This window comes from Oncorhynchus kisutch, linkage group LG10 (assembly GCF_002021735.2).
Source record: "Oncorhynchus kisutch isolate 150728-3 linkage group LG10, Okis_V2, whole genome shotgun sequence".
NCBI lineage: Eukaryota > Metazoa > Chordata > Actinopteri > Salmoniformes > Salmonidae > Oncorhynchus > Oncorhynchus kisutch.
Window position 1 is genome coordinate 35,039,578 of NC_034183.2, and position 23,719 is coordinate 35,063,296.

Here is a 23,719-nt window from a genome sequence, read left to right on the forward strand (position 1 = left end):
AATTACAGTGTGCGTGTGTGTGTGTGTGTGTGTGAGAGAAAGAGTGTGTCTGTGTGTGTGTACAGTAGGTCAGCATGTGGTGTTTATATAAGACAATTATATACACACCCCCACCATTCAGTTAATTGGGAAATCAATGTTTAGATAAACTAGGTGCAATTAAAAAATAAAACATATTCCTCCAGAGTGGCACAGCAGTCTAAGACACTGCATCGCAGTGCTAGAGGTGTCCCTACAGACCCAGTTTCGATCCCAGGCTGTGTCACAAACGGCCGTGACCGGGAGTCTCATAGGGCGGCAGCGTCATTTGGGTAGGGTTTGGCCGGTGGGGGCTTTACTTGGCTCATCGCGCTCTAGCGACTCCTTGTGGCTGACCGGGTGCCTGCATGCTGACCAAGCTGTCAGTTGAACGGTGCTTCCTCTGACACATTGGGGCGGGTGGCTTCCGGGTAAAGCGAGCGGGTGTAAAGAAACACGGTTTGTCGGGCCATGTTTCGGAGGACGCATGACTCAACTTCTGCCTCGCCCGTTGGGGAGTTGATTAAGGCCTTGTGTGTATTTGTAGATAAAGGCCCTTGGAAGAGTGAAATAATGTAAAGATAGATGTCTGTGTGTGTGGTGGTGGGGGGTGTTAATATAGGAATGAGAAAAGCAGAATAGGAAAAGAGAATAGGGATGGGAAAGAGGGATGAGAGAGATAGATTGTGTAGTTTAAAAATAGGACTTGCCAGTAGCTGGTTGAATATGACATTGATTGATCAACAGATACCGGACTGAAGATGTGCCCACAGAGGACTCCATACATACGCACGCACGCAGTGAGGTGGAGGAGTAGGATGGAGTTAGCGTGGTGGTTTGTATGTTGCCTAAGGCATTAGCAACCTAAACTCCAAACCACAGATACATATTAACAGCCCACCACACTAATGTCTATAATAGAGATGGAAGAACGGAGAGGAGAGAGGGAGAAAATATAGCCCTGAAAAGGAGCTGGAATCCCTGAGTTGGGAATAAAGGGAGTGTGTGTGTGTGTGTGTGTGTGTGTGTAAAAATTTGGAAAATACCTTTTTGTATAATGAAAAGATAAAAACATGCAAAACATTTTTAATCTGTAATCCAAATTATACATATACAACGTTCTGGATAGTAGCATTACTTTCAGAGACCACGCTCAAAAAAGAACAACAACCAAAAATAAAATACAATCTGTACATATTTGTGTTTACAGTGAGTAGCCAATCAGAGAAGAGTACCAGATGAACACTAAGGCAGATGAACGGACAGAATGAACATCTTCATCATCATTGTCATCTTGGTTTAGTCAGAGTTGGAGTAAATTCCTTTTGAATTTAATCAATTCAGGAAGTAAACTGAAATTACAATTACATTTAAAAAAATTGGAATTGGAATTGGAATTGCAGTTTACTTCCTGAATTGACTGAATTGAAGTGGAATTGACCCCACTCTGGTTTTGGTCGTCTCCACCGACCAAACCTCAGAGTAACTAAACAATATGTCTACTACAAAATGTAGGACTGGTGACTTTACTTAGCAAAAACTTACAATGTGAAAAAAGCTTAAAACAAAACAAAGAAAAACAGGGAAACTATCTAGTCTTTTAGCATTTACTGTACATGTCATCTCTCAATGCTCTCGATCTAGCAATGGGGAGTGTTCATCCTGTGTGTCTCCATGGCAATGAAGATGACTTACACACTCTGGCAGTGAGGTGTAACCTGAACAACACTTTATTTCACACATCAAACACACGTGGTGAAGCATGCGTTCCTCATTTTAAACATCCGCTCTCTTACAGACGAAAATCCCTGCTAGAGTCAGGACCTTGAAAGTCATGAAGAACAAAAAACAAAAACAGAATCAAAATAATGTACAACAAGGCACGTTTTCACCCCAGTGCTTCTGTACTGTGAGATTCAAGTGTAACTAAGCGTCTTTAACATCGTTAACTGCTGAGCGACCACCCAGACTCTCTCATTCGCCGTTAACTACCCGTCAAAGTACCAATGGTCGGTTTACTTCCAATGTTCTCCTCTGAGCGTGTGGGCTAACACTCCGCTAGCCTCAGTTAACCTGTATGCTAACTGGCTAGGCTAGCAGTTGCCACAGAAATGTACTCGAGCTGTTAGCGACCCTTAGCATGTAGGCTAAAACTCCATTCTAACCTCAGTTAGCCTGCATGCTAGCAGGCTAGGCAAGCAGTCACCATATTCTCCTCTGAGTTTTAGCTATCCTAAGCATATGGGGAACAATACACGAGGCTCAGTTATCCTGTATGCTAGCAGGTTAGGCTAGCATTTGCCACACCAACATACTCCACTTTGTTTCTGTCCTCTGTTCAAGTCAGCCAAAATAGAAGTCTCTTTTACAACCAGCACTCCTTCCCTGTCCCATGATAGAAAAGTGCCACTCATGTTCCCTCCCCCATCCCACCCACCCCTTGCCAATTCCCCCCAGCACGGGGCTAGTTCTAGTTGTCCCCTCCACCATAGAGGTCTGCCAGCTTGCGGAAGCGTGGGCCCCAGTCGCTGAGGTAGTCGTAGTCCTGGTCTCCGCCGGAAGAGGAGGAGTGAAGGGAGCTGAGGGAGCCAGCGGTGGAGCCACTGCCCTCATAGTCAAACACCAGAAGACTGTCGTAGGGAGGCGCTGTCGGGTCATTATCAGCTGCCTTCAGACCCTGTGGAGGGAGATAAATAAATAATGAGAGAGAAAGGGGAGAGAGATAAAAGGTAAAATGAGGGAGTAAAGGAGAGAAAGAAGAGGAGACAAAAAGGGAAAAAGCAAAAGAGGTAGGGGAAAGAGGTGGGGGAAAGAGGTAGGGGAAAGAGAGAGAAAAAGGGAAAAAAATTGTCAGGAGAGAGAAAAAGAGGGGGAATGAGATATATAGAATGAGAGAGATAGAGGGAGCAAGAGAGTAAGGGTAGAGGAGAAAAAAATTGAGATTATGGAGGGTGGAGGAGAGAAGAGGAGGATTTAGGTCAGGCTAGACAGATGCTGGGTCTGTCTCTCTGAGGAGATTCAGCAGATTACTGAGCACAGCACTATATTTAAAGCCAACACATACTTCACACACACACACACACACACACACGTGCACACACACACCACAGCTGACAGACTTTGTTATAATATAATAATAACTTTGTCATTGACTGACGACTTGTCACAGTGCTAAAATCAATAAAATAAATCTGATAAGATGAGGCTCTAGACATGTTTTTGGAACATGTCAGTCTCAGTCACAGCAAATTTGTGATCAGAATTTTAACAACCACAGTGTTAAATGTAACACTTCCTTAGAAAATATATTGGACCATCTCAAATAGTGTTAACCTTAGTTCATCAACACTTCGAAAAGTTAACACCCCAAGAGTGTTGAGTTCTTAAACACCATGGGTGTTGCAAAACCCCCCATAAATTAACACTTGCTGATGCTGTTACACTTTCTCAGTGTTAGGGAAATAACACCTGTGGTGTTACAGTAACTCATTTTGGGGTGTTGTTCTAAAATTGTAAGGCAGGTATGCCCAATCTACTTTTTCATTTGCCAGCCTGATGAGGTCTACAGTCTCTAAATCGAAACCAAACCACAAAATGTATGAAACGCAACACACCACTGAGTATGGACCTGCTGCTTTGATACCTATTTGATACCCAAATATAATGTGGACAAATAACATGTTTTCCACAAATGAGTGCAACTTACTTAATTTTCTACTATTGTGTGACTTTTGGCATTGGGTGGATGTCACGACTTCCGCCGAAGTCGGCTCCTTTCCTTGTTCGGAAGGCGTTCGGCGTCACTGGCTTTCTAGCCATCGCAGCTCCATTTTTCATGTATCCATTTGTTTGGAATTACGGAAACCGGAATAAATTGCGCCTGTTCACTACCCTCTGCACTCCTGCACCTGACTTCGCCTCCGATACACACTCCTAACAGAATTCTACACCAACCATGGAGTCAGCAGGAGCAGGTACACCGGTCAGAGGGGTCGAGGAACGCGTCCAGGAACACACGGCTATGCTACATCATCTCGGTGCAATGATGGATCGCGTTGTCCAGACCATGGACCGCTGGGAGAGACAGGAAGTCTCTCCAGTGCCTAGACCAGCTCAACCGGGGTTATCTCTACACGTTCCGTCCGATTCCAGCTCCAGTGGAATACGTCTCTCCCTTCCCAGGGAGTATGATGGGATGGCCGCACAGTGCCAGGGGTTCCTTTTGCAACTGGACCTTTACCTGGCCACTGTTCACCCAGCTCCCTCAGGAAGGGAGAGAGTATCCACCCTCGTCTCCTGCCTCTCAGGGAGAGCTCTGGAGTGGCAAACTCCGTGTGGGGTAGGAAGACGGGGTGTTGGACGACTTCGAGGAGTTTACCCTCCGTTTCCGGGCTGTCTTTGACCATCCGCCTGAAGGTAGAGCGGCGGGTGAACTACTTTTCCATTTGAGGCAGGGGACGAGGAGCGAGGAGTTCCGGACCTTGGCAGCCGGAGAAGGATGGAACGACAGGGCCCTCATCGACCACTATCGATGCAGCTTACGTGAGGACGTCCGACGGGAGTTTGCTTGCAGGGATGCCACCACCACCTTTGACCAACTGGTGGATATGTCCATCTGGTTGGATAACCTGCTGGTCATCTGTGGACGTCCTGAGTGTGCTCTGTCAGTTCCATCGCCCATCGCTCCCACACCCATGGAGTTGGGAGGGGATTCGCGTATGGAGGCTGGAAGAGGAGCCTTCACGTGCACCATCTGTGGCCGCAGAGGGCACATTGCCGGTCAGTGCCGGGTTGGTCCCTCTGGAGTCGAGGAAGCAGGCAGGGCACTCTGGCGTCACCTCAGGTGAATATGCACCACTTTCATCCAGAGTCCTCTGCTGTTCACCTGTTTGTACCTGTTTGTTTCCCTGAGTTCTCCCCGCATTTTATTGACAGAGCGTTAGCACTTAGTTTAGGTATCCCCATTATTCCCGTGGATAGACCTTTTCCGGTTCACGCTCTGGATAGTCGACCATTAGGGTCCTGGCTAATCAGGGAGGCCACCATCTCCCTGGCCATGGAGACACAGGGGGTTCATGATTAGAAAATCAGTCTCTTTCTCGTTGACTCTCCTGCGTTTCCCGTGGTACTAGGTCTTCTCTGGTTGTCTCGTCATAACCCTACCATTTCCTGGCAACAGAGGGCTCTCATAGGGTGGTCGCGAGAGTGCTCGGGGAGGTGTGTAGGGGTTTCCGTTGGTGCTACCATGGTGGAAAGTCCAGACCAGGTCTCCGCTGTGCGCATTCCCCCAGAATATGCCAATTTGGCTCACGCCTCCTGTAAGAAGAAGGTGACTCAATTACCACCCCATCGACGGGGGGATTGTGCGATACATCTCCTGGTAGACGCTGCACTTCCCAGGAGTCACGTGTACCCCTGTCACAAGTTGAGACGGTGGCTATGGAGACATTTGTCTCCGAATCCCTGCGTCAGGGGTACATTCGGCCCTCCACTTCACCCGCCTCCTTGAGTTTCTTTTTTGTGAAGAAGAAGGATGTAGGTCTCCCAAACTGCTACAGACCTATATCTATCCTACCCTGTCTTTCTAAGGTCTTCGAAAGCCAAGTTAACAAACAGATTACCGACCATTTCGAATCCCACCGTACCTTCTCCGCTATGCAATCTGGTTTCAGAGCTGGTCATCGGTGCCCCTCAGCCACGCTCAAGTTCCTAAACGACACCATAAACGCCATCGATAAGAGATATTACTGTGCAGCCGTATCTATCAACCTGGCCAAGGCTTTCGACTCTGTCAATCACCACATTCCTATTGGCAGACTCGACAGCCTTGGTTTCTCAAATGATTGCCTCGCCAACTACTTCTCTGATAGAGTTCAGTGTGTCAAGTCGGAGGGCCTGTTGTCCGGACCTCAGGCAGTCTCTATAGGGGTGCCACAGGGTTCAAACCTCGGGCCGACTCTCTTCTCTGTATACATCAATGATGTTGCTCTTGCTGCTGGTGACTCTCTGGTACACCTCTACACAGACGACACCATTCTGTATACTTCTGGCCCATCTTTGGACACTGTGTTAACGAACCTCCAGACGAGCTTCAATGTCATACAACTCTCCTTCCGTGGCCTCCAACTGCTCTTAAATGCAAGTAAAACTAAATGCATGCTATTCAACCGATCACTGCCCGCACCTGCTTGCCCATCCAGCATCACTACTCTGGACGACTCTGACTTAGAATACGTGGACAACTACAAATACCTAGGTGTCTGGTTAGACTGTAAACTCTCCTTCCAGAATCACATTAAGCATCTCATGTCCAAAATTAAATCTAGAATTGGCTTCCTATATTGCACCAAAACATCCTTCACTCATGCTACCAAACATACCCTCGTAAAACTGACCATCCTACCGATCCTCGACTTCGGTGATGTCATCTATAAAATAGCCTCCAACACTCTACTCAACAAACTGGATAAAGTCTATCACAGTGCCATCCGTTTTGTCACCAAAGCCCCATACACAATCCACCATTGCGACCTGTACGCCTTCGTTGGTTGGCCCTCGCTTCATACTCGTCGCCAAACCCATTGGCTACAGGTTATCTACAAGTCTCTGCTAGGTAAAGACCCGCCTTATCTCAGCTCACTGGTCACCATAGCAGCACCCACTCGTAGCACGCGGTCCAGCAGGTATATCTCACTGGTCACCCCGAAAGCCAATTCCTCCTTTGGTCGTCTTTCCTTCCAGTTCTCTGCTACCAATGACTGAAACGAACTGCAAAAATATCTGAAGCTGGAGACTCATATCTCCCTCACTAGCTTTAAGCACCAGTTGTCTTAGCAGCTCACAGATCACTGCACCTGTACATAGCCCATCTGTAAACAGCCCATCTATCTACCCACCTCATCCCCATACAGTATTTATTTATTTGTCTTGCTCCTTGGCACCCCAATGTCTCTACTTGCACATTCATCTTCTGCAAATCTACCATTCCAGTGTTTAATTGCTATATTGTAATTACTTTGCACCATGGCCTATTTATTGCCTTAACTCCCTTCTTACCTCATTTGCACTCACTGTATATAGACTTAACATTTTTTTTTGTTCTACTGTATTATTGACTATGTTTTGTTTATTCCATGTGTTACTCTGTGTTGTTGTATGTGTCAAAATGCTATGCTTTATCTTGGCCAGGTCGCAGTTATAATGGGAACTTGTTCTCAACTAGCCTACCTGGTTAAATAAAGGTGAAATATATATATATATATATATATATATATATATATATATATATATATATTTTTTTAAATCACGGTGAAGTACAGTTACCCGCTACCTATTATCGCCACGGCAATGTAGGCAATGCACGGGGCACGCTTCTTCACTAAACTGGATCTCGGGAGTGAGTACAATCTGGTGCGTATCCGAGAGGGAGACAAGTGGAAGACGGCGTTTAGTACCACCTCAGGGCATTATGAGTACCTCGTCATGCCGTACGGGTTGATGAATGCTCCCTCAGTCTTCCAATCCTTTGTAGATGAGATTTTCAGGGACCTGCACGGGCAGGGTGTAGTGGTGTATACCGATGACATTCTAATATACTCCGCTACACGCGCCGAGCATGTGTCCTTGGTGCACAAGGTACTTGGATGACTGTTGGAGCATGACCTGTACGTCAAGGCTGAGAAATGGCTGTTCTTTCAACAGTCCGTTTCCTTCCTAGGGTATAGCATTTCCACATCAGGGGTGGAGACGGAAAGTGACCGCATAGCAGCCGTGCGTAATTGGCCAACTCCCAACACGGTTAAGGAGGTGCAGTGATTTTTAGGGTTTGCCAACTACTACCGGAGATTTATCCGGGGTTTTGGCCAGGTGGCTGCTCCCATTACCTCACTGCTGAAGGGGGTCCTGTACGTCTGCAGTGGTCTGTTGAGGCGGACAGGGCTTTTGGGCAGTTGAGGCCTCTGTTTACCTCGGCTCCCGTGCTGGCCCATCCGGATCCCTCTTTGGCATTCATAGTGGAGGTGGACACGTCAGAGGCTGGGATCGGAGCCGTGCTCTCTCAGCACTCGGGCACGCCACCGAAGCTCTGAGCCTGTGCTTTCTTCTCGAAGAAGCTCAGCCCAGCGGAGCGGAACTATGATGTGGGGTACCAGGAGCTGTTGGCTGTGGTTAAGGCTGTGAAGACATGGAGACATTGGCTTGAGGGGGCTAAACACCCTTTCCTCATCTGGACTGACCACCGCAACCTGGAGTACATCCGGGCAGCTAGGAGACTGAATCCTCATCAGGCAAGGTGGGCCATGTTCTGTACCTGTTTTGTGTTTACCCAGTCCTACAGACCAGGTTCCCAGAATGTGAAGGCAAATGCACTGTCCCAGCTGTATGAAAACAGAGGAGCGGCCCATGGATGAGACTCCCATTATCCCGGCCTCCTTCCCTGTAGCTCCGGTCGTGTGGGAGCTGGACGTGGACATTGAGCGGGCATGGCATACTGAACCCGCTCCACTCCAGTGTCCCATCGGACTTCAGTACGTTCAGTCTGCTGTCCATGACCAGTTGATCTATTGGGCCCACACATCACCCTCCTCTGATCATCCGGGGATCGGTCGGACGGTGCGCTCTCTGTCTGGGAAGTACTAGTGGCCCACCTTGGCTCTGGACGTGAGGGTTTATGTTTCCTGCTGCTCGGTGTGCGCCCAGTGTAAGGACACCTGCCCAGAGGTAAGCTACATCCGTTACCAGTTCCACAATGGCCTTGGTCACACCTGTCGGTTAATTTTCGAATGGATCTACCTCCCTCACAGGGGAACACCATGATCTTGGTCGTTGTGGATCGTTTCTCTAAGTCCTGTCGTCTCCTCCCTCTGCCCGGTCATGTTTACACACGTCTTCCGGTACGTGTATTTGGATATTGTGGATTTTGTTACACGCATTTATTTTTTGTCTATGTTCCGTGTTTTAGGCACATTTCTGTTTATTATGTGCTGTTTTCTAAACCGGAATAAATTGCGCCTGTTCACTACCCTCTGCTCTCCTGCACCTGACTTCGCCTCCGATACACACTCATAACAATGGAGGCAAGTAGGTTTTCATATTCAGGGCTGTAGCAGCTCGTTGCAAGTCTCGTGCAGGCCACAAGGTGCTCATCAGTCATAGTAGATCTCTTCTTGGACTTTATTATCTTCATGTGAGAAAACGCAGACTCACAGAGGTAGTTCGATCCAAAAAGGGCTGATAAGTTGAGAGCACATTTTATTATTTTGGGATACGGACTCCTCTAGCAGTAGCTCCCAGAATTCTTCCTTCATTTCAGTGGTTGCCCTGCATTTTAGCCGAATTTCAGTTTCTGCTATAGTTGTGTCCAACTGAAAAAGTGATCCCATTCTGGAGGCAATGACTTCCACATTTACAGTAGGTCTGTGCCAAACGGAAAGCACATATAAGTGGCAATAAGCTCAAGTGATGCAAAGTCTGTAAAACGACTGTCAAACTCAGATAAGATGCTCTGGACTTGCTCTACGTAACGTGCACTGTCAAGCTGTGCTGTATCCTTGCCCCGACGTTCAAGTTTTCAATGTATGTGTTGAAAGAAGTGCAGGTCCTTACGTTGCAGCTTTCTTGTGAGCAGTTGTAGTTTGCATTTAAGTCTTCACACAGCTGATGATGTCGATTACATGTTTACATGCCGCTTTCCCTTAGGTCCCAGGCCTTGTGAAAATCGACTGCTGCGCTGCCAGTTGATTTTTTAGTTTTGATTTTGGTTTTGTCTGTGTAAGTTGTTCTTAAACCACACTTTCTGCACTGATGTTCAAATAATTTGTTTTATTTAGTATACTATAAGCTTCTGTCTTAAATTAAGCAGCCTAAGTAATGCCATAGATTCCGTTTTTGAAAAATAGTAAACAACTGATTATAGGCTACTAAAGCTAACTATTTACTGCTGTGCAATGGAGATGTGATGAAAACAGTGGAGAGAACAAAAGAAAAATGCAGCTATTTATTGCTGACCAGCAGATGTCACCAATGGACATTGTGATCAGATAAAGAATCTCAGAGTAAAAAGTGAGGAAGCATTCAGAACACCTCGGTTTCCCACCTCTACTGGTTTGCAAAGCGTTATATAATTCCTATTGGAATCCAGCCAAGATAGCCAACAATAGGAACTTTTAATAACACGCAGCTGCAGGAAAGGTAGAGAAGATGGTTAAGGCAGTCTCATTTAACAATCTAAACTGGAACAACCATCTCAATAACACATTAAATAAATCCAACCTCTTACACAGATTGGATTAGTTTAGAAAAATGTATGTTATCTTTGTGTAGTGCAAGATAAATTAATCAATCAATGTGCATGCAGAAACATAATATTAAAACAAATTATGCATGAGAGCACCAGCTGTTCTGGACGACTGTGTGATCTCGCTCTCTGTAGCCTATGTAAGACCTTTAAAACAAGTTAACATTCACAAGGATGTGTGGCCAGACGAATTACCAGGACCCATACTCATCAATTGACTAGCTGGCAAGTATGTTCACTGCCATTTTCAACCTCTGTAATATGTTTCAAGTAGACCACCATAGTCCGCGTGCCCAAGAATGCCAAGGTTACCTGTCTAAATAAATACCGCCCCAAAGCACTCACATCTGTGGCCATGAAATGCTTTGAAGGGCATTGCTCACATCAATACCATCATCCCAGACACCCTGGACACACTCCAATTCGCACACCGCCCCAACAAATCCACAAATGACACAATCTCTATCACACTGCCCTCTCCCACCTGGACAAGAGGAAAACTTAAGTGAAAATGATGTTCATTGACTACAGCTCAGCATTCAACACCATAGTGCCCTCCAAGCTCATCACTAAGCTCAGGTTTACTGACGACTGCGTTGTCGTGAATGACTCAAACACCACCATTAAGTTTGCTGACGAAACAACGGTGGTTGGCCTTATCACTGATGACGATAAGACATCCAAAAGGGAGGAAATCAGTCACCTGGCAGTGTGGTGCCAGGACAACAACCTCTCCCTCAAAGTCAGCAAGACAAAGGCGCTTGGGTGCAGGTTACTGTATATTTACAGGACCTTCACTAACACAAATTTACAGCATATTACTGGAACACCTGACTACAGTAACATGCTGTATTCCTAGAATTTACAGTGCATTACTTTAAGCATAGTGGTTAGTAAAACTATGGCAAATTTACAGTGCAAGTAGTTAGTGCCAACGCTGGGCAGTATTTATGTTGTATTTGATAAGGTATTTCAATAGTTATTTTGTAATTTGTATTTCACTGGTCTGAATTACAATTCATAGCCTATTTTTCAACAGTTTAATTACCATACATGTATTCCATATTTTCTATAACAAATACATACTTGCATGTAGCCTGCTTAACTACAACATTCTTGGTAACGGTAACAATCTTTTTACTTGCTATGACTGTGGTATATTTTTGTTTACCTTAGTTTAATACACTGACTAAGTCGCTCTGGATAAGAGTGTTTCCTACTGTATATAACCAAAATGTAAATGTAAAAAATAACACTTGCAAAGCACACTGCTAGGTATTAGGACCACTGCCCACAAACAAGAGCAAATTTGATCAATATACAAATAGTTTGAGGGCGGAGCTTATTAGAATAACACCCCACAATGTGCTTTGCAAATGCATTTAAAAAAAAACATTTATATATTGGTAATTTAGCAGACGTGCTTGTCCAGAGTGATTTACAGTCAGTGCATTCACGTAAGGTTGATAAAAAACATCATAGTCTTAACAAGTACGATTTCTGGAACCATTTTTACTGGGAATGCTGTTGTAGTTAAGGATACATTGGTCTTCAAAATATCCAACATTTGTAATAAGATACATTAAGGATGAATCTTTGCCAGTCTCTGGCTAGTTCAGAGTAAATTACTGTTATATTCACAGTAATTTGCCACCAGTGTCCAGTAAATTACTGCAACATACAGAGCAATGACATGGTAAGAATGTAAATGCTACTGTAATCATATTGGTATTTCAGTATTTTACTCTAATTACTTTGGATTAGTGCAAACTGGTTGTCTGCTAGGTACTTGTATATTACAGTATATTTATGATTATTTGGTGTTTCACGTTTATGCTAGTGATGGGTCGTTCGCAAACGAGTCAGCTCTAAGAGAGAACTTTTTGATCCGCCTCTCATATCAGAATAGCCAAATCTATTTATAAAATAAGTAAAAAATTAAGATATGAATAATCAAAAGATCTAAATAAATAGAATGAACCAATTCAAAGAACCCAAAAAAGTATTAAATAATTATAGGCCTAAATGCTCAAGCGCACACACATTTGTTCTGACTGTCTGCTCAGGCTAACAGCCTCACCTGTAGTTCCTGTCAATCAGACACACAGTGTCAACCAATGAACCAAAGATCCGTGAGGGCCGAGACAACTCACTCACAGTCATACACTTAGCAGCCGAGGAGAGAGAGGAAGGACAGCTGTGAAAACAACAGCTGGAAAATGAGTCGGAAGCACAGTAGCATTTGGATGCATTTTAATAATGTAGACAATGTTAGAGCACAGTGTAGAATTTGCCAAAACAAAATCTCATATAAAGCCGGTTCTATGCACAAACTACACCATCATATGGGAACTGTGCACCCAACTGTGAAGCTAGCTGTTGCAGAGCTTTGAGAAACTAGCGGGCCTGCTAGTGTATCCACTCAGTGAAGTAGGCCTACTCCGCGACCCACAGCAACGCAGTCTTCTATGGACCAGTTTATGCCAAAGTCTATGTCTGTAGCAAAACAAGGCCAAATTGTTATTGCATTGGTTAAAATGATTGCCACCAATTTAAAGTAATTTTAGATCGTGGAGGACAGAGGTATTTAGAAATGATAGCAATAGTCTAAATCCAATGTACACAATTCCAAGCAGGAAAACCCTTTCAAAATCACTTATTCCACAACTGTATGAGGGCACATGGGCTTCAGTGTGGGAAAGAGTCCAAAAAGCTCCTGCAGTTTTCCTTACCACTGAGTGCTGGACATCAAGGGTAACCTCTACTTACATGTCAGTTACATGTTACTTCAGTGAAGATTTTTGATGTCTAGCTGTCTTCTGGACTGCTTTGAGTTCAGCCACAGACACACCTCAGAGAACTTGGCAGAGGAACTGTTGAGAGTGGCCAGGGAATGGAAAGTCGATGGAAAAGTGCTGTTGTGTTAGCATCAATGCAGCTAACATAACCCATCATCCATGTCTTGCCCACACAATCAACCTGATTGTAAGAGATGCTCTGAAGGTGATGAAGCCCACTGTCGACAAAGTGAAAGCAGCTGTGGAATACTTCCACAGGAGCACAGTAAGTGCTGAAAAACTAAAGTCTACACAATGCCAGATCGGGATGCCTGAGCTGAGGCCTAAACAAGACTGCACTACAGTGGTGGAATTCAACATTTTATATGTTGAAGCGGTTTCTTGAGTCAAGGATGCCATAACCTCTGCCATTGTCAATGCACCTGTTGATGCTCTGACCCAAGAGGAATGGGAGGTGGTGAAGGAGGTGTGCAGAGTCCTGGAACCCTTTGAGCAGGTCACTGTGGAGATCAGTGGAGAGAGGTACAGTAAGCAGTTATTACTACATCATTATTTAGTCCAATATTATTTATGTATATGAGCAGTAGATGATAATGTAGTTCCAGTAGATAAAACCTGAACTAATAAACGTACTGTTCTCTCTTTTCAGCTATGTGACAGTCTCAAAAATGATACTTCTGTGTAAGGGTCTGCAGCGAATCACAGCCAGCCGCCAGAGAGAAGCAAATGTAACCACAGGACATGTGACAGAGTTGATGGACACCCTATGTTCATCAATGGACAGAAGGTTCCACAGAGTGGAATATAATCACGTGCTATCAGAAACTGCTGCACTTGACCCCAGGTTTATGAAGTCAGACTTCACTGAGGCCAGAGCGATTGATGATGCTCTTCAAATAATAACCTGAGCAGCAGGGAGGGACAGCCCCAGCAGTCAGCTGGCTCATGCACCAGAGCAACAGGGAGAAGAAGGATCTGATGGAGCAGAAGCACCAGCAGTAGTGCCACAAACGTCTGCTGTTTGGATGCTGTTTGACGAGAGAGCAACTGGGGATGCAGCACGAAGGAATCCCTCAGCAGATGCCATAATGGAGGTCCGATACTATGTGGAGGAGCCCCTCCTCCAAAGATCTGCAGATCCTCTGAGCTGGTGGAAGAACAAACCCTCTGTCTACCCACGGTTTACTAAAGTCATGACAGGGAGACTCTGCATAGTGGCCACATCCTTTCCCTTTGAGAGGGTCTTCTCGAAAACAGGACAATAATTACTGAGAGAAGAAACCGCATCAGCCCCTCGAAAGTGAGGCAGCTTGCATTTCTGAATGCTCAAAGTTCAACAGTCACATCTCAGCATCAAACTGTTCAGAGGAGACTGTGTGAATCAAGCCTTCATGGTTGAATTGCTGCAAAGAAACCACTACTAAAGGACACCAATAAGAAGAAGAGACTTGCTTGGGACAAGAAACACGAGAAATGGACATTAGACCAGTGGAAATCTGTCCTTTGGTCTGATGAGTCCAAATTTGAGATTTTTGGTTTCAACCACCGTGTCTTTGTGAGACACAGAGTAGGTGAACAGATGATCCCCACATGTGTGGTTCTCACCGTGACGCATGGAGGAGGTGTGATGGTGTGGGGTGCTTTGCTAGTGACACTGTCAGTGATATATTTAGAATTCAAGGCACACTTAACCAGCATGGCTACCACAGCATTCTGCAGCGATACGCCATCCCTGCTGGTTTGCGCTTAGTGGGACTATCATTTGTTTTTCAACAGTACAATGACCCAACACACACCTCCAGGCTGTGTAAGGGCTATTTGACCAAGAAGGAGAGTGATGGAGTGCTGCATCAGATGACCTGGCCTCCACAATCACGCAACCATAACCAAATTGAGATGGTTTGGGATGAGTTGGACCGCAGAGTGAAGGAAAAGCAGTCAACAAGTGCTCAGCATATGTGGGAACTCCTTCAAAACTGTTGGAAAAGCATTCCAGGTGAAGCTGGTTGAGAGAATGCCAAGAGTGTGCAAAGACGTCATCAAGGCAAAGGGTGGCTACTTTGAAGAATCAAAAAATATATATTTTGATGTGTTTAACACTTTTTTGGTTATTATATCATTCCATATGTGTTTTTTCATAGTTCTGAATGTTTTTCACTATTATTCTACCATGTAGAAAATAGTAAAAATAAAGAAAACCCATTGAATGAGTAGGTGTGTCCAAACCTTTGACTGGTACTGTACATATAAAATTGTATGGTACTGTACTCTGTGGGGTACAGCATTCTCACTAATGGGCGCAACAAATACTGTATAACCTCTTTCAAGGTACACCTCAAAATATGTTAATGATCCAGAGATTATTTCGCACTCCCACAACATTTTCCCACAATGCAATATAATTCACAGTATGCTGCTGTAAATATACAGTTAATACAGTACTTTACTGTAAAATTGTACTGTCAAATTATTTTAAACCAGTGTAGCGGAACGCCGATGATCCCCGATAATGCATTGCTCTTTACAGTATTGTAATATAGAATTACAGTAACTGAAAGTTTTGCAGTAAACTTTCAGCAATTTGTTACAGTGCACCTGTTGTTTATGAAGCATGGGACAAATAACATTTGATTTGATTTGACAGACAAGACCTAGGAAACACAGCAGAGGGATGGGGATACCTGGTCAGTTGCACTCCTGAATGCATTCAACCGAAATGTGTCTTCTGCATTTAACCCAAACCTTCTGAATCAGAGAGGTGCGTGGCGCTGCCTTACGCGACATCCACATCATCGGTGCCTGGGGAATAGTTATTGTGGGGGTTTTCTGCCTTGCTCAAGGGCAGAACAGCAGATTTTTCCACCTTGCCGGCTCAGGGATTTGAACAAGCAACCATTCGGTTACTGTCCCACTGATCAGTAGAAAAACATACTGTATTAACCCTTGGCCAAGAGTTGTCCTCATCGCCTAGATACAGTATAGACATCAACAAACTAGATTCAACACACATATTAAATCTACCTAACTGAGATTGAGCTATGACTATTCTGTTGTAGAGCCAACTGGAGCTGTCTAGAGGTGGAGCCCAAAGCCAGTCTCTCTCTGGGGATTAATGAAACTCAATGGATTTATCTTAAAATAGCCAGCCAGGCCAGCCCATGTTGTTATCACGCTAATCCTCACTGTTAGCAAAGCTAATTAAGAATTACTCATAGAGGCTCTCTCTCTCTGTGTCACACACAGTGAGTCACATACACACACACACACACAGTCATGCACACACAAGCTCATACGCATAGTTTCACACAATGACACACATGTAAGCGAGCATGCTCCCAATCAGACTCACACACACTCTTTAGCTACCTCGTGGATGAAGTCTCCTATATCTCCGGGGTGGGGTGCAGCAGAACGGAGGGGGTATATATGGTCCTGGTGTAGGGGCCTCTCATCCATACGTCGGATCCCCACCTTCACCATTTCCGTCTCCAAGGCGTCGGGCTGCTGCAGCTGGCTCAGGTCATAGTCCTGGAGGGGGAAAGGAAGGAGGGAGGGAGGGAATGAAGGTGGGAGGGAGGGAGAGAGAGAGATGAATACACTGAATCAAACAATGTAACACAGGCTGCACTACCACGTCGATCCTTACGTATTATTCCCATGTTGGTGACACTGTGGTGCGGTAACCATGACTGAAACATAAGCAGTTTATTCTATATAAACAATGCCTGATCAGAGATCACATAACACTGTGACACTGGTTGGAAATGCAGTGATGTGGTGGTGAAAACAATATGTGGGTAAATGCTGATTGCCATTTGCTGTGAATAAAGTCATGCTCACTATCCTTTCAAAGCATTTTCAGCAAAAGGTGGGTAAACACTCACGCAAAATAAAAAAAGGTGCGTAAATGCCGTTACGTGCGTTTACCTTTCACTACACCACTGCGTATACACTGTAAAAAGCAACATGATGCTGTTGTACACCTGAAGTGCTTTTACTGATTGGAATGATTGAAAATTACACTTTGGTTCGTTCAACCTATTCTTTACAATTCGTTTGCAATCAAATAACAAATTTGACGGTTCAATGTTTTTTTATGGAATGAAAGCTTCTAAATTGCTTTCAACACCTCATGCGCATTGGATAGCGGTAGTGGTGGGAAAATGACGCTTCCTGAAGCATTGAGGCTTTCCAGACAATTCACGTTATTTTTGCTCACCCTTGAGAGGGAATGTCATTCCAGTTAATGTGGCCTATTCGATTCATTACTCAAACATGTACACTGCCAGCATCTGTGATGATACAGTATGTGCATAGGTGCATGTGATTCAAAAGAAACTGATAACGTTTCTATGTTATGGTAGCCAATGCTTGGTTAGGATCTTGTGGCTACTACATGTGAAAGTCGAATATGTTTGGAAACATAATTTCAAGTTATTGACCCCCCCCCCTTGAAAATGGGTTGTATTTACATTAAATATTAGTTTTGGATTTGTTATTTATTAAGTTTAATCAAAGGGGAAACTTAAGTTGAGTGTTGAATGAAATAAATTGCAACTTGAAATATAGGTTTGGTAATAATCCAATGAAACAGTTGGCATTGAAACATACATTTGAATTCAACACATGCCGTATTTTTGCATTTAAAAAACATAACTCATTTACTTGTTTTTTAGGTTCATCCAAAGAGTCATTTTTAACAGTGTATGTAACTGCTGTCATGATCCTTCTCTCTCATTCCAACATGACCTTACACTGACTCATTGAATGAGAGAATGTTCATTTTTTTATTGTTTATTTCACTTTTGTTATCTATTTTACTTACTTCGGCAACGTAAACAGGTTTCCCATGCCAATAAAGCCATTACATTGAATTGAGAGAGAGCGTGAGAGAGATAGAAGGCTAAGAGAGATAGGGTCTGATCTCCTTTTGAATTGCCAGTGTCTGATTAATTGAGAAATCATCCAGAAAAACATGATGAAACATTCATCTCCAAGGGGGATCGACTTAAAGAGCATTTTCAGGGACAATAAAGCCTGGCCAAGTATTGACCTTGGACTTTGTTCACCGTAATAGCTAACCAATGAAACACTTTCAGGGGAGAGCTGTGAATGCCACCATAGCATGATGGACAGAGAGAGAGGTCGAGGAAATGGATGGATAAATACAGATGGCTTTGTCACTATGCTAGGCTTTATTGTTATTTCCTAGACAGAGGAGAACACATGCAGGCTTATTTCCCTTTGGCACCTTATTGTCTTTAAAGTGCACTACTTTTGACCAGGGCTCAAAAGAAGTGCACTATATACGGAATAGGGTGCCATCTGGAATGCGACCACAGACATCTCTACAGACAGCCAGCTAGTCAGTCAAGTCTGAAAGGGACTCAGCCATTGTTACCGGAGGAAAATAGCTGGGTTTTGTCATTGCTCACCATGCTCAGTCTTTGACACCAGGATGATAGGCTAAGTACACAAAAAGCTGATGAAATTGTTTTATCCATTTAAAACGCTTAATGTAACATGTGCAATGTGTGTGTGTGTGTGTGTGTGTGTGTGTGTGTGTGTGTGTGTGTGTGTGTGTGTGTGTGTGTGTGTGTGTGTGTGTGTGTGTGTGTTTGTCATTTGAGAGGCTGTATTATAACTGTATGTCTGGAAGTCTTTGTGTTTGGGTCTTCTGAAAGAGGTTTGTGCTTTTCTTAGCAGTGGCTGGTTGAAGAGGATATGGCCGTTAGTACCACAGGAGAGAGCCACAATGTGCGATTAATGTATAGAGAGACTGTACACCTTACTTTTTGGATTGGCTGGATTTGTTACAGGTCAGGCCTGTGCTGTTGTTAGCATTGGCTATATGACCATCAACACACAATGGTGTTAGCCTCAGTCTAGTAACCATTTAGGACTAGAGGGCCAGACTTTGTCTACATCCCAAATGTCGCCCTATCCCCTTTATAGTGTACTTTTGACCAGGGCCCTATGGGTTGCACCCTCTGGGGCTCTGCCATTGGCATCAGTGTAGCATAGTATCCGTTTAGAACCAGAGAGCCAGACTGTGTGACTGTTCCTGTAGCTGTCCCTGGCCTGACCACTCCCCATAGCCCCTCACCACTGGGAGTCCCAGACAGACATTACTAATCCATCTCACAGCTGGGGGGGCTGATCAGGGGGAACTAGCCACTACGCTCACCAACAGTTAATTTTCCCGTCACTCCCGAACAATGGGTGGGAAGTAGCATCCATCGCAGTGAAAGATGGTCTCTCGCCTCCCATGCCATTGCCATGGCAATAAATGTTTATCACCCCCTCTCAGAGTGCCATTATTAATATCCAATGATTGGTCAGCTAGGTCCTACAACCCCCATGGACAAGTCCACTGGAACAGAATGACGCTGAGACTCATTCGTTGATTTCTAATATTAACAAACCATACACCTCTATGAACAAGTACTACTTGTAAAAATGCACAAATAATATTTTACAAAAACAAGTGCAAAGTTTGTTTACAGAATGATGATTTTTGCAGTTCATTGTTTTACCAAACTTTGCATCTGCACTGTTCTTCAAGTAAATGTGTTTTTGTACATGTTTTTTTCTGTGTAGATGGTAAATTTGACATACATTTTAAAGTGAAAAATAGCAGAATAGTTCAGTTTTCGTGGAATTGCCCCCATGTGACCCCTCAGTGTGTGTGTGTGTGTGTCTGTGTGTCAACCACTGTAAATCCTCCTTGCCTCCCCCCTTTACCCAAGCACTGACCTTGTCTCCCACTAGCAGTTAGCGGACGGCTAACCCTCCATCTGATTCAACAGCTGATTGGCTATGCTATCATTATGCTAATGTTAGTGTGTGTTTTCTCTACCTGGTCCTCCTCTCCTCCTCCTTCTTCGTCGTACTTCAGTATGTTGTCTCTGACATCGTCCTCTGGGTCGATGAGCAGCTGCTTGGCCTGACGTTCCTTATCCCTCCTCTTCATCCACATCACAAAGAACAACACCATCACTACGGAGACGGGGAGGGAAATAGGGAGGAGGAGGAGAGGGAGGGAGGATGAGGGGAGAGAGGAAGGGACAGAGGGGGAGAGAAAGAGAGGAATAATTAGAACTTCACAACCATTTCATTTGAGCAGTGCACATTGCATCCAAGGGCACATTTACACTATATTCCCTTATCACTCAAAAACACACACAGAGACAGAGACAGAGACAGAGAGAGAGAGAGAGAGAGAGAGAGAGAGAGAGAGAGAGAGAGAGAGAGAGAGAGAGAGAGAGAGAGAGAGAGAGAGAACAATAAAGAGGATGGTGGTGGAGACAAGATAGAAAGTAGGTAAGGATGAAGGGAACAACAGTTTTTATTCATCCATATTTCTCTGCCATGTTAAAGAGAGGAGGTTTTAAGATTGAAAGGAGCCTGATCAGCAATTCCCTGCTTTGATCCACATATTCAGTGCAGATTTCAGAAGATGGCTGGGTGTGAGGTTGGGGTTGTGAGGCAAGGGTGAGGCAAAGGGCTAGACTGGGGAGGTTGGGGTAGACTGGGCGAGGGGGGTAGAGGGGTGTCAAAGGACTGTAAAAGGGGGAAAGGGGGTTAAGAAGTACCGGTGATGTGCTCAATACGGAAGAGGTCCATTGAAGCGGATGCTAAGCTAAGGAGACTGCTTCGCTATGTTCTGGCATTTATCCGATAACGTTGAGGAGTTTACCACATCAGTCAATGGCTTCTTTAATAAATGCATCGATGACATCGTGACCATACGTACAAACCACAACCAGAAGCCATGGATTACAGGCAACATCCGCACTGAGCTAAAGGCTAGAGCTGCCGCATTCAAGGAGCAGGACAGTAATCTGGACGCTTCAAAGAAATCCCGCCACGACCTCCAACGAGCCATCAAACAGGCAAAGCGTCAATATAAGACTAAGATCAAATCCTACTTCGCTGGGTCTGATGCACAAGGGATGTGGCAGGGCTTGCAAATTATCAAAGATTAAAGGGCAAGCCTGGAGGCAAGCAACACTGAACCATGCATGAGCTGGATGCAGGGATTTCTCCTATAAAGCAACATTTTTATGGAATGGTCTGCCTATCCATGTGAGAGAGACATAGACTTGGTCTCGACTAGTGATGCACCGATATGATATTTTTGGCTGATACCGATATCCGATATTTCCCTTGCCAAACAGAAACGATACCAATAACCAATATTTACAATTTTAGCAGCTTTTAAAGCATTCTAGTACAGTTAAATAGTTAACACACACACATGGACGCAGCGGTCCAAGGCACTGCATCTCAGTGCAAGAGGCGTCCCTACAGTCCCTGGTTCAAATTCAGGCTGTATCACATCCGTCTGTGATTGTGAGTCCCATAGTGCGGACCACAATTTGCCCAGCGTCGTCCGGGCCGTCATTGTAAATAAGAATTTGTTCTTAACTGACTTGCCAAGTTAAATAAAGGTTACACACGCACACCAAAAAGTAATTTTCTTGGCATTTACGGATGTCCCCATTACCAGTAAAACATAATGAAAACCTATTTATTTCACTTATTTACTGTGCTGTTTCGTTGTTCATTTGCTCAGTCGTTTCTTTCTCAAACAGGATTTCTGTGGAACGCTGTTTGGGTCTTTGTGTGTCAAAAAAGATACACATCAAATAACACTATTTGACGTGTCAAATAACACAACATCTGTTTCAGTAGCTACAGTTAGCTAGCTAACTATATAGCTAGGTGTTATCTAAAATAACTCTAATTTATAAGACAGTTCTTATTTGATTAATGGTGGTCGAACCCATCTATGTGAAGCTAGCCACAATAATGATTAGTCACAATAATGATTAGTCACAATAGTGAACTATGCAGTTAGCATTCAAAATAAAAGTATGGCATAATTCTACTATTTGTATTAATTTGCATTACTGTCAATTACATACTTTTATTTTGAAAGGAAACCGCAAATTCCACTATTGTGTCTAATCCTTATTGTGGCTAGCTTCACAACACATAGCCCGATGCAGTCGAGTCTCATTAGTCAGATGAGGCTATCTGGCTGCTTATAACGTTAGCTTTGGGCAACCGGGTTCAGTTGCTGACTAGCTATTTATTTTCATGAACTGAAGTTAGATTTCAATAAGCGAACAACAATACTTACTCACACGGATTCCTAAATCATTGGTAAGAATAATGAAAATGACTGCAGGTTCTACTGGTCAGTTTTCAGGCTGGTTGTATTGCTAGGTACCCCCGGTGTTTGCTTGTTTGCATAGCTTTGACAGTGCTACTGTATCTTTTTTGACACGCAAAGACCCAAACGGCGTTCCAGTTAAGTTAAGTTAATAGCAGTGACTCAATTACTGTGTAACTCCGGTAGGGGGAAAATAGCTCACTTGGTAGTGTGTACCGGTGCTCGACCAGACGGCGAAAGCCAAAATCTTCCACGACAGAGACCGGGTGATTGTCAAGGGCAATGAATTCCATTATCTTGGCTTTAATGTATTTTGCCTTTGAGTTGTGGAGCTGAAATTTTGTTACTCTTTCAAATGACTGCTAGATCCACACAGCAGTCATTGTGGGCTAGTTTATAGGAATGCTGTGTTGCACGTATAGCACAACATTTTACGTGGCGCCATTACATCATGTACCTACGTTACATAGATGCACGTCAGCTTTGACATCGGTTTTGCACATTGGGCGTTAAACTAGATATCGGACAATACCGATGTTAGCATTTTTAGCTAATATCGTCCGATTTCGATATGTTCACCGATACATCATCATCCCTAGTCTCGACCTTTAAGTCTTTACTGAAGACTCATCTCTTCAGTAGGTCCTATATTTGAATGTAGTCTGGCCCAGGGGTGTGAAGGTGAACGGCAAGGCACTGGAGTGATGAACCACCCTTGCCCTCTCTGCATGGCTGGCTCCCCTCTCTCCATTGGGATTCTCTGCCTCTGACCCAATTACAGGGGTTGAGTCACTGGCTTACCATGCCGTCCCTGGGAGGGGTGCGTCACTTGAGTGGGTTGAGTCACAGACGTGATCTTCCTGTCTGGTTTTGCGCCCTCTCGGGCTCGTGCGGTGGAGGAGATCTTTATAGGCTATACTCAGCCTTGTCTCAGGGTAGTAAATTGGTGGTCTATTGATATCCCTCTAGTGGTGTGGGGGCTGTGCTTTGGCAAAGTGGATGGACCTGTCCGGGGGTATCGACGGACTGGGCCACAGCGTCCCCGACCCATCCGTCTCAGCCTCCAGTATCTATGCTGCAATAGTCTATGTGGCAGGGGGCTAGTGTGAATTTAAGTATATTCCCTCTAATTCTCTCTCTCTCCCTCTCCCCTCCCATAGGACCTGAGCCCTAGGACATGCCTCAGGACTACCTGGCCTGATATGTCGAAAATTACGTGGACAGCCCTTCAGATTAGTGGAATCAGCCACACCCGTTGCGGACAGGTGTATAAAATCGAGCACACAGCCTGGCAATCGCCATAGACAAACATTGGCAGGAGAATGGCCTAACTGAAGAGCTCAGTGACTTTCAACGTGGCACCGTCATAGGATGCCACCTTGTGTCGGCTTGAGTCGTGTAAAACCTGTCGCCATTGAAAGCTGAAGC

General features: G+C 44.5%; 1 protein-coding gene across 1 annotated transcript in view; it reads right to left on the minus strand.

Moving 5' to 3' along the window:
- Positions 1 to 1,088: 1,088 nt before the first annotated feature.
- The window catches only part of LOC109898084 (cadherin-2), a 109,985-nt gene continuing 87,354 nt past the window's right edge, over positions 1,089 to 23,719 (minus strand). Inside the window, exons 14-16 of the mRNA XM_020492865.2 lie at positions 19,970 to 20,109; positions 16,477 to 16,638; positions 1,089 to 2,695 (exon numbers count right to left, since the gene is read on the minus strand). Of these exons, the coding sequence (XP_020348454.1) occupies positions 2,489 to 2,695; positions 16,477 to 16,638; positions 19,970 to 20,109 (509 nt within the window). The 3' untranslated portion in view covers positions 1,089 to 2,488. The remainder of the gene's footprint in view (positions 2,696 to 16,476; positions 16,639 to 19,969; positions 20,110 to 23,719) is intronic.